The sequence below is a fragment of the Dasypus novemcinctus genome, chromosome 29 (genome assembly GCF_030445035.2).
Source record: "Dasypus novemcinctus isolate mDasNov1 chromosome 29, mDasNov1.1.hap2, whole genome shotgun sequence".
In the NCBI taxonomy this organism is placed as follows: Eukaryota; Metazoa; Chordata; class Mammalia; order Cingulata; family Dasypodidae; genus Dasypus; species Dasypus novemcinctus.
The window spans coordinates 9,581,611-9,593,737 of record NC_080701.1 but is presented as its reverse complement, the minus strand read 5'-3'; the positions used below and the strand labels follow the sequence as shown (position 1 = coordinate 9,593,737).

General features: G+C 40.6%; 1 protein-coding gene across 2 annotated transcripts in view; it reads right to left on the bottom strand.

The window, feature by feature from the left end:
• DLC1 (DLC1 Rho GTPase activating protein) overlaps positions 1–12,127 on the bottom strand; it is a 507,940-nt gene that overhangs the window by 387,006 nt on the left and 108,807 nt on the right. For both annotated transcript variants that reach the window (XM_058289885.1, XM_058289886.1), the window contains exon 2: positions 9,806–10,960. In XM_058289885.1, the coding sequence (XP_058145868.1) occupies positions 9,806–10,837 (1,032 nt within the window). In that variant the 5' untranslated portion in view covers positions 10,838–10,960. The remainder of the gene's footprint in view (positions 1–9,805; positions 10,961–12,127) is intronic.

The window sequence follows — 12,127 nt, the reverse complement described above, 5'->3', positions numbered from 1 at the left end:
TTCTTATTCAGATCTTCCATCCACGTAGCACAGGGCATAAGCAACAGAAGGTGCTTAATAAATATTTGTTGAATGAATAAATGAATGGCTATTCCATGCTGTATTCTATAACAATACATGTAAGACAAAGGTGTCCATGTGGCTTGACTTCTTTCTAAATTCCTTCTCAAATTTTGTTGGTATCCCCATTTCCTGCCCAACCCCGCCCACCCCCCCAATTATTTTCAGACAGTCCAGCTCACTTTCACATGTGTGCAATTTGCCCAAACAAACAAAACAACTAATAATAACAAAAGCTAAAGTCACATGGTATTTACCGTGTGCCAGGCACTGATCTGATTAGTGCGTACAATTATTTCATTTATCCACCTAACAGCTGAGTGAAGCATCCCATCACGCAGATGAAAACACAAAGGTGCAGGGGGGGTACCTAACGTGTGCAAGATCACAGAGCTCTAAGTGAGAGGAGCAGGGCTGAAACCCAGGCAGGTTGGGTTCAGAGTCCACTTGCTCAACCACTCCGCTACACGCACAGCGCTGTAGTGAGTGTCGCCACGGGCCAGGCAGCCTTCCAGAAATTTCCAGCTGAAGTAACTATTGATGCTTGGCTATACATCCTGCGGAGATGGTTGCCACTAGAACTTTACTTTTTCTCAGATAGAATTATTTTCTAATTCTTCTGCTAGTTGACATCAGGGCTTTGCCTCAAGTTTCGATGAAAAAATGGATCGTTCCAGGCACGAGGCTCTGTAGATATTTAATCACATTCTGCATCTCAGGCAATGTTCCCAACACCCTTGAGAGGTGAACTCACACAGGTGAGACCCCACGGTCGGGCCGTGCGTGTCCCCTCACCACGGCTCGCTCCCCGGATTCAAGTTCAGAGCCAGGCATCCATTTTCTAGACCAAATAATGATGCCATTTCAACACTTTTTTCTAAACATCTGTGTTAATTTTTAATGTGTATGAAAACAGCAATAAACCCTTTGAAAGTTTCACTGGCTCAAAAATAGAACTTAAAAATTGAAGAGGTTCATTAATCACTAGTTTTATTCCTCAGCCAATGTGGACATAGAACTGGAAAAATAATAAAAGTGTACTTTCCTATTTGCTTACATTTCCTTTGAAAACTGTCAGGTTATCTGTTAAGTAGCACTTTAATTTTCTTGACTATTAGAAAATTATCTATGGAATCGAGATCTGGTTGGCAGCAAGGGATGCGTACTTTATTTCTGTAAATGTGAGCCAGAAAATGAACAGCTCTTGTTGGCACCGACGTGCCTGATGGCAGGTGACAGAGGCAGGCCTCTGTTATGTAGGCTCTGCTAGTTATCCAAACTTTTGTGGATATTGGCATTTCTTTGGGTGAGGCAGCCAAAACCCATGGTGGTTTTGTTGGCATTAAAAGATTAATAAGTTGGTCCTGGTTTACAGTAACATAAATCCACGAGGAAGAAACTAAATCAGCTTCATTCTTACGATAGCCTCTGGTATCCAGCTGGCTCTGAAATGACCATTAATTATTTATAATAACATCATAAAAGTATGTTAATACTTGTGCCAGTAAAAACTGATGTTGGGTTAATGCGAACTTATTAATGATCTTGTTAATAACTAACGTAACTGTGTAATTTTGGTCCAAGTCACTGCTTCCATCAGAAGCACATCACACATCACAACTACTCTCAGTAGTATCTGGAGCAAGAACTGCTCAGATCTAATCGCTCTTTTCCGAAATATATTTCTCTGCCTGAAAGGCAACTAGCAGCAAATGTCCCTGCTTTATGTGGTTGTCACAGAAGAAATTAAAAGGAAAATCACTGTGTAGGACACTCTCTAAGCAAATGTTCCTCCACTTGTCCTACTCGTTCATCTTTCAGCCTCTTGCTCTGCTATCCCTGTCACATCTCCTTCACTCCACCCCAGCTTCCTGAAATTTACATTAACCTGCGAAGCTATAGGTTTTCTAGACCATCGGTCTTCCAACTTTTTTGATTGTGTACCCTTCAGTAACTATATGCTATTTATATATAAACTACAACCTTTATTTTGTGTTCATATATCATATACGTTATAACACATATACAAAATTTTTAAGAGGTTACATTAAAAATAACTATGAATGGACATTTTAATATTTTCTTCCCCTACACCCATTCTTGCCCATTCCTTGGAGACAATTGAGTACATTCTAAATAACATTTGGGGGGGTGGATGGGGCTCGAGTGGTTGAGCGCCTGCTTCCCACACGGGAGGCCCCGGGTTCAGTTCCTGGTGCCTCCTAAAATGAAAACAAACAAATGAAAAAAACCAACTCAGGAGAGCCAATGTAGCTCAGTGGTTGAGTGCCGGCTTCACCCATATGGGGTCCTGTGTTCCATCCCCAGCGCTGGCACCTCATAAATAAATAAATGTATAATTAACATTAGGCACTTGTATATTGCTAAATAACTTGATGAGTCGTTTTGTGGCAAAAGGTGACTTCAGGGACCCAGATTTTGCAAAGCTCTCCTTCTTTCTTCTCTTTTCCCTTCATGTACTGCTGTGGCATGGAAATAACAGAGAACAGAGGAGGAGACAGCGGCATAAAGTATGAAATGTCATCACTGATTTTGGTTATACGATTTAATTTCTTTGGCATCTTTCTAACTTGGGCTCTTGACTCCCGATACTGTCTTTTGAAAACAGATGCTTTCCCATCTATTGGGGTATGGCTTCATTTAACTCTTTGTGAACAGGGCTGCGGGCCCTGGGCTGGATGTGCAGACATGGAACGGAAGAGCTATGCTCTCAGTGAGCGCACATTTTTGTTAGCAGGGTGGGAGCCATTGAAGGCCAATGAATTTGTGGTAATGTGATAGCAGGGACACGTACTCTATGGGCCTAGAGAGAATTCGCAGCTATCTTGACAGAAGAAAGTGGGGAAGTGAGAACCTTTGAGGATGTTGAAATCTGAGCTTACTCGGGGTGCACTGTTAGCCGGGTAGAGGCAGAGCCCCTGGGGGCTGCCCCCAACCTGAGAGTCCCTGATGTAAAATGAGAGTGACCATGATTTGTTTCCACCTGCTCTGTAATTGCCGGAGCCAAATTCATTATCCTTGTTAAACTTCTGCTGGTGTTGACCACACTTCAGTCTGATTTTTCTACTCACTTTCACTTGGACTTGATATCAACTATCATGTTGATATAGGATCTGATTCCAGCCTGTCACAAATCTACTATATTCCAGAACTTGTATTTTTTTTTTCTTTTTTTTCTTGCAATTGACCAGTGCTCCTGTAGTATCCTATTTTATTCCGTCCTTTCCTTCCCTCTCTCACTTTCCTCTTCCTTCTCATCCTCCTGCCCCATTCCCTGCATCCCTCGCTCTCCCTCCTCTTTCTCTCTCGTGCTGTGCCCAGCCTGCAGTGTGAGTCAAGCACAAGCCTTATTTGGGAACTCTAGCAGGATTCCGTGGGCGATGAGCTTCGGGGCGGAAGCAGGGCCTCTGCTCTCCGGCTTGTGGGGTGAACCCAGCGCTCAGGACAGGGCCTGGAATATCAAACAGGCTCAATCTTAATTCCTGATTGATTTTGTTTGATACAATCTACTACTGTCCTTTATCTTGTAATTATATGCTTCTGCCTTTCTGGTTAGTTTTAGGGGAATTATATTTGTTGTAAAGCAAAATACATGAACTTAAAATATCTGCAAATCTGTTTTTACCTTTTTCGTTGTTTATAAGGCAAAAAATCTTCAGTTTAATTTGACTGCTTTCAGTGGCCTAACAATGCACAAAATCAGCTACCCACAAAGCCAGCAGCTTTACCTGGGGCACAGACCCAGCTAAAAATAGGGTTGAGAACTGTCACAGGAATGTGTTGTCCATCTAGACTCCAGCTTTCCACCTAGTGCCAACTTTTCCAACCCCCGACTTAGGGAAACAGCATTTAAACACAAGAGGATGTAGGAAATACACTCAGCTCAACAGGCCTGTGTCTTTAAAACCAGAGCAAGCCTACTACAAAATCCTACTCCTCTTAGGAATTTATCTGCAGATCTACATATACTCAGCAAGCTTTCTTTTTTTTTTTTTTTTTTTTTTTTTTTTTTTTTTTTTTAATTTTTTAAAAATTATTTATTTATTATTTTTTTAAAATTACATTAAAAAAAAATATGAGGTCCCATTCAACCCCACCGCCCCCGCCCCCCACTCCCCCCACAGCAACACTCTCTCCCATCATCATGACACATCCATTGCACCTGGTAAGTTCATCTCTGAGCATCACTGTACCCCATAGTCAATGGTCCACATCATAGCCCAGACTCTCTCACGTTCCATCCAGTGGGCCCTGGGGGGATCTATAATGTCCCGTAATTGTCCGTGAAGCACTATCCAGGACAACTCCACGTCCCGAAAACGCCTCCACATCTCATCTCTTCCTCCCGTTCCCCACACCCAGCAGCCCCCATGGCTACCGTTCCCACACCCATTCCACATTTTCTCTGTGGACATTGGATTGGTTGTGTCCATTGCACACCTATGTCAAGTGAGGGCTTAGATTCCACATGGGTACTGGATGCACTCCTCCCGCTTCTAGTTGTAGACACTCTAGTCAGCAAGCTTTCTATGCCTTCCTTCTTCGGGAGTGATACTGGGCTCATTAAAAAACCTTAATTCTCCTATTAATCCTTGCTTTCATTCAACATTCATCACCACATTAGCTGGGTATATGGTTTCGACTTAACTACCCCTTTCGTTTTTATCTCTTAGACAATTTTTCCTTTCCTTTCCTTTCAGACTCTTCAAGCCAGCCTCGTCCCTTGGTCCATCACATGCTCTGTGTAATTTCTATCATTTTAATGTCACCCATTGGTCAACATTAGCTTCCCTTTGCTATAATACCCTATGCAGGTAGGTATTCAGGAGATGGAAAGGAAAGAGAAGTTCATTCCAGGCTTAGGTGTACTATTACCAAGTCATATATATTTTCAAGATGCGGTAAGGAGAAAACATTTCATTTGTACAAGTCATAGTCAATTAAGGTACCATTTTATCCAGAGATCTGAAATACAGTAAAATGTTCTTCTCCTGGGAAGTTTTTCCATGGAAAGTAGTACAGCATTTGATCAACCTCACATCAATATATTAAAAAGTTTCCTGGAATGCAAAGGTATTCTGTAGTAGGAAATGCAAGCCCATGTATTCATACAGGTTAAGAATATCACAGCATAAATACGCAGCTTGCTTATTCCTCTCACAACACACCAGGGTGTGTTAGAACATATTTATGCTAGAGCGCGTGGCAGAGACTGTGGTTTTCTCTTAATAGACATCCTCCCCTTCTTTATCATCATCAAAGTTACCCAGAAGGCGCCCTCCATTTCCCAGCCGCCATTGCGCTAGGCGTGGCCATGCTACAACGTTCTCACATGAATCATGAGGGTAGTGGAAGTAGGCGCCATCCGGGTCTTGCTTTTACACAGAGAGTGGCCACCCTGCCCTCTTTTCCCTCCTCCCTGATCTGCACGTGGAATAAGGGCTCAGAACGGCAGTGCACTTTGAGTAAAGCAGCCTGGGGATCTGGAAAAAGTAGTCTCCCCACTGGGCTGGAACTTATATCCTGATTATATCATGTGTGAGAGGAAGATGTTGTTTGACTTTCTGTTACAGCAGCTGATTGTACCTCCTAATTAATACGTGGTGACAAAATAAGTTCCCCAAGATATTTTATTGTTGGGATGTGGAATTAGGAATATTTTCAAAGCTCAGATCACTTTGCACCATCTTTTGGAGTTCTTTTGCTTTGTGATAGGGATTGCTTCTTGGTTATGTAAGCAAATAAAAATGTCAGTAAGTTTTACCTAACTATTATGATTTTTCAAAATGTGGGGAAATATCTAAATAACCTCTAGCTCTTGACATAGTTATGAATTCCAAAAATAGATATTGGATTATGTTTGTAAACCGGTCTGAACCTGGGCGTGATTAAGTTATGATTAGGGCTTTGATTGGGCCACATCATTAGGGCTTTGAGTTACCCACCCCTTGGTGGGTGGGGACTCACAGATAAATGGCATGGCAAAGGACAGAGTTGGGAGTTTTTTGATGTTGGAGTTTGAGGCTGAAGCTGGAGCCCCAGGAAGTAAGTCCACAAAGGAAAGAGAAGCCAGCCCCAGGAAGAGAGGAAACCTGAGCCCAGGAAGAAGCAAGCCCTGGGAAGGAACTTTGAACCCAGAAAGAAGAAAAACCCTGGAAGGGAGGAACCCAGGAAGCCTGAACCCTCGCAGCCGTCGGCAGCCATCTTGCTCCAACACGTGAAAATAGACTTTGGTGAAGGAAGTAACTTATGCCTTATGGTCTGGTATCTGTAAGCTCCTACCCCAAATAAATACCCTTTATGAAAACCAACCAATTTCTGGTATTTTGCATCAGCACCCCTTTGGCTGACTAATACAACCATCATCATAAACAAATATACTAACTAGCTCTTTGAAAAACATCTAGCCTCAAGTCTATGTCATTTGGTTTAAAGAGACCACTTCTTAGACTGTCTCCTTCCTCCAGACTTCTTTGGAATCTGCCTCTGAGAATGGCTTTTAACCAACTCCTTTACCCCAGGGACCCACCCAGCCTGTGAGTGCCGGCCATAGGCCACATGGCATTCTGATTCATTCTCTAATGGCTGCCCATAACCACTTGGTTTTCCCTTGATTCAGCATCTCCATTTTCATGAAATACTTCGTCATATTTTGGGGGAAGTTATTAGCTTAGAAACTAATAACTTCTTTTTTAACAAATGAGGTACTCTCCAATTGAAACTCTTAATAAATAGATGTGTGCCTACCCTAGATGACCAAAAAGGCCATTGGAAAACAAAGAAAAAAATCATCATGCAAATCAATGAATGCCTGCCTAAACGTATAGGTCTCAAGGGATGAAAACTCAAATCTAAAATACAATGATATCTCTAGAGTCCTATGCCAATTCCTTCTCTTGATCACTACATTAGATTTTTTTTTTTTTTTTTTTTTTTTGAGGAGTACAGGGGATTGAACCTGGGACCTTATACATGGGAAACAGGTGCTCAACCACTTGAGCTACATCCTCTCCCCATTAGGTTTGTTTTTTCACTCTCAAATCTCAGAATCTTGATTATATTTGGTCAAAAGAAATCTCTGCTCATAAATTCAATGAAGGAGTGTATTCACTCAGAAGATCATCAGATGATGAACTGATTAAAGTTCTCTAAATAAAATTTAATTAGCTATATTCTATTTCACTTTTCCAAGCTCTAATCTTATAGTATTGCCATGATTGATGGTTTTAAAGACATAGAATATATAAAATTAAGCAAACTCTTTCTAGTATCTGCTACCTTGTATCCTACAGACATGAAAATGTGGCTCATGTGTATCTCCAAAAACTTACCTGTTTTACACAAGTTACACTGGCAATATAACTTGTGTATATATAGCAGTTGATTGGAACTCTTTTACAGGCATTTGGAAAAACTGTATATATCTAATATCTTAGTTTCTTTGCATTTCACCCTTAATGTGACCACATTTTATGGAAGTTATATATGACAAAATGTGAAAGTCCCTTGATTCTAACCTTTTAATGCTACTCTTTTAAAGTAAGCACTGTTAACAATTTTGTGCCTTTTTATCAAGAATTGTGCTTATTTTAACTCGGTCAAACAGAGAGTTTTACATTTCTTTGTATATTTGATCAATTTCCATATATACATATATGCTTTATTGCAAAAGGCTGTGGCATACTATTATACATGTTGTTTTCTACTTTGCCCCCATATTGCAAAGTATCATGAGCATCTTTCAAAGATGGATCTCATCCCATCTTTTTAGTGGCTGAATAGTATTTCCTGTTATGGATAACCAGTAACAATAGAAATTCCTAGTGATGAAAATTCTGACTTTTTCTTTGTATAGTAACATTCAAAACAATGATGAACAACTCTAAATATGCTACTTTATGCATGTGTTTTTATTTCTTTGGGTAACGTCCTAAAATGGCTAGCTGCTGACTCAAAAGTATTTTAACGCTCGTATTCAATGTCAAACAAAACAATAAAATGTCTTCAAGGTCCACTTGCTGGAGCTTTCCCCACAGTCATACTTTTCTAGAGTAGATTTCAAACTTAAAATTTTGCAGTTAATCTGGGAACTACCGGGCATTCCAAATGCGTTGTAGAATCAAAGCAAATACTTGCCCAGACCAGGCCACAACACTTTAAAATGATGAAATTCTTAAAATAGAATATTTAAGTTAGCCCTTGTACATGAGATATAATTACAGTTCTCAAAATGCAACCACGCTCTGGTGACATATCCAAGAGTGAATTCTCTCCGGCATTCTTAGTACTGATATAAATGTCCAAGTGGTGAGCATATGTTTCTGGAATGTTTAATGTTTCTGCTGGCAGTGGGCAGGTTTTGTCTCATTTTAGGGGGGCTGTATCAGGGGGCAGTTGGTACTTTCTTATGCCATTATCGCATTCCCTCCAACAGGTTTTATAGACTCTATGGAAATTTCTGAAAAGGTGACCTGAATATTCCAATCATAACAACTTTATGGAGCATTAACATTTTAATATGACTTACACAAGGTAGTGAGAGTTTGCCAGAAGCTCAGGATGCTTTGTTGGCATAAAGTTTGAGCACTTTGATTTCTGCTGTAAAATCCTTTACTTCACTTAAACTAACTCATGACACACAACCGATCTAGTTTGTTAGCAAAACCACAGTTTATAGGAACCAGATTTCTTCACTGCAGACCAAACAGAGTTGGAGATATTTTCCCCATTGCAGACAGCCCCAGGTGAATAGGACTAAGAACAATTAACTTTGTATTTAGAGCTGCAATTATGGATTAATATTTTATCAAGAGAGGGGTTAGGAAGTCTATTTTAATGTCTAACCCAAGTGTGTAATCACAAGGTTCCTTCAATGCCAATAGCCTTGTGAGAGAAGAAATTCTACTTAAGGTTATATCAGGATTATAGAGCACTACATTGCCACGAGGGTTTTGGAAAAATCATACAGATGAAACAAGCTTTGGCCAAGGTTTCACTAGCTAAACCATGCTTCATGTAGGTACATTCCAATACTTGCTTCTCTTACTTGGAAACTCATGGAGGGAGATTATTCCAAGGACCTCAGTGTAAAAAAATAATTTCAGTTACTGGCCTCTTTTTGGTTGAGAGTAAAAGAGGAGTTGTGGCATGAATCAGAGCTAACAGTGCATCTACTGATGTTGACTGTGGCAGGAGATCGTTTAAAACAGCACCAGCAGCTTTTTGGGGGGAGGAGTTGTTGCCCTTGTATGTATATAAGAAAGGAGTTGCTTTAATATGTGATTTTTTCCCACTTTTATGATGATAAAATATACTTTTCGAAGGGAAAATGAAACAGGCTCAAAAACATGATATAAAATAAAAAAACTACAACGACTTTCTTCTAACACTCAGGGACCCTCTTCAGGTAGTCCTAGAGCTGTCACTTTCCATATAATGTAAAATTATGAGCTGTTAAATTCCAAATAAAGAAAATAAAACAAACTTTGTCTTAAAGTACAGTTCCAAAATAGAATGTTCATAAACATAATAAGTATTAGTGAAAGGAATACTTTTACGTATTTCGATGGTTTCACCAAGATGATATTCTTTGAGTTTTGCAGCTGCACTACAGAGAAAGAGGAACATCTCAAAATCTCTTTAATCCAAGAAAAGAAATAAGGGATGGTAAACCAGGGTACATATAAAGTTTCAAGAAGCCAGATTATCTGCGCCTGGGCCTTACCTTTTTTTTGCGAAGTCTGACTTGGTTATCTGCGGGTCCCTGGGTAGCCAGTGTCTCCTGGAAGTGTAAACATTGCATGCCATCTCTTGCGCTGACCTTTGGAAGACTTTTGTTTTGATGTTCCGAGAAATCACCCTTCTCCAGGCCATTCTCAGCTGACATTCCACCGGGGCAGGAAGGAGGCTGCACAAGGCAGCCTCCAAAATCTGCTTTTGATAACGGCAGTCCTCTCTCTACACAAGGGGTAGCCGAGAACTCATCCTGTACCACAGGGAAGGTGCTTCTTTCATGCCCATCTTTAGGGAAGTCAGATTTCCTCCTTTGCTGGGCAATTACGGCAGAATTAAGCAGTTGCTTCTCAGGCACAATATTTTTCACATTCAAAGAATCACATGCATTTACTTTGGAGGCATCGTTTATTTCACTCAGGCCTGTGTCATTAGAAAGCTCCAGGTTTTTACTTAGAGCGCCAACAACTCTTCTCTCCCCCCTTTCTTCCACTGGCAATAAATCACGTTCACCATTTGTTTCTAAAGTTCCCCAGGACTTACAAGACTCTTGGTTATTTTCCACCACAGGTTGCACCTTAGCTACAGGACCTGCTCTTATGACGCTACTTTGATCTGACACTTTACACCCTTGAGTCCTTGAAACCTGTTTCTCATCCGTGAGATAGAGGTCAGAATCAGTATCCTCATCAGAAACGTGTACTAATGTTTCTGTGCTGGCCTCCAGGGAAAGAAACTGCTCATCACCTTCTTGGCTGTTGCTTCCATCCACCTCCTTTGAAATGCCACCCATTGGCTTCCCAAGGAATTCTCTCAGCTCTGAGCCATGGCAGCAGTCCGGCAGTGAAACACACCTCTCCTTGCGGTCCACATTTCGAGCTGCATCTTTTTCCATCCTTGCCTGCACGCTGTCAGCTCCTAGTCCATGATGACATGCTGTATTGTAATCAGCAGAAGGAAGAGGCAGTCCCATCCATTGGGTCACATGCTCTTCCCAGCTTCTCTTCCGGACAGCTACCGACATGTCATCGTAGTTTAACAACAGACCAAGAGAGATAATCCATGCCAGCCAGAAGGAGATGGAACTGGATGAGCGAGTTCTTCAGATTCACTGATGGAGGAAGGGAGTGCTTTGTCATTTCACCATCTATTAAAAAAATCCAGAAATAAGTAGTTACTGATAGATTTCTAGAGTCAGAATACATCTTGGGAAAACACTTGTCTATGCTATGAAAGTTTAGGTAAGAGATTTTTATAAAGCTTCTGTTTAATATCTTAAAAGGGCTTGCAAACACAGACCCATACAGCATTGCCTTCCTGGCATATTTTCGGAAAAAAGTGAACATGAAAATGGCACTCATGGATATCAGTGTTTGTGACTCTTTTTTCTTCTTTTCTCATGAAAGAAGTTATTAGCTTGTCCAGCTCGCCAAATAAAGATCTCAGACTATTATCTAAAAGTTTTGTTAGAATGACATTCTTATGCCAAATCTCTTGTATAACCTCATAATGTTGTCATTTTAATGGAGAAATTTTATCATGTGAGAACGTTAGTGATGTTAACTTTGCTAAAGCTATTTCTTTACGAGGCAGCCTAAAATTAGAGGAAAGTTTTACACTTAATATATTTGGTCAAAATTCATCAAAATACTTTAAATACAGTTGGACTGGTCTACGATATAAATACTGAAGAGTTAAAACTCTATTCAGAAATTATTTCAGTTGCAATACTTAATAAAAATCACCCAAAGAAACTTGTTGCTCTAACTCACATGCTTTCCTGATTTGCTTTGGTGAATACTGGTTGTTAAAGAAATCTATTCCCTGTTTGTGTTTCAGCTGCAACCAGGGCCACCAGGGAACTGTTCATGCAAAAGTCAAGCTAGAGTTGGAGACGGCACTTGGAATGCATTAGTGTGTGAAAGAGCTGATACAGAGTCCAAGCTAGCAGGATGTATTTACCCCAGAGAGTGATTGAGGAACAGGGAAGAACCCACTTAGTTCATATGAGCACATAATTCGTGAGAAAGGATAATGCATACCATGTACAATGCCCTAGGATAAATGCATTTGTATATTCATCCTGCTGCTACTCCTAGCTGGCAAGCATTTATTGAGGCAGATTACAGCTTATAAATGCTTGACATATATGATCTCATTTAACCCTAACACCTGTGGAGGCAGTCTCTCTATCCTCAAGTTTACGTTGAACCCTGAGAGATTGAGCAGCTTGCTCAAGGTTATTCCTGGCGAGTGAGTCAGGGTTCAGCTTAGGCTCAGGTTCTGCCACCCAGGCATCTAGTTAAGACACTTC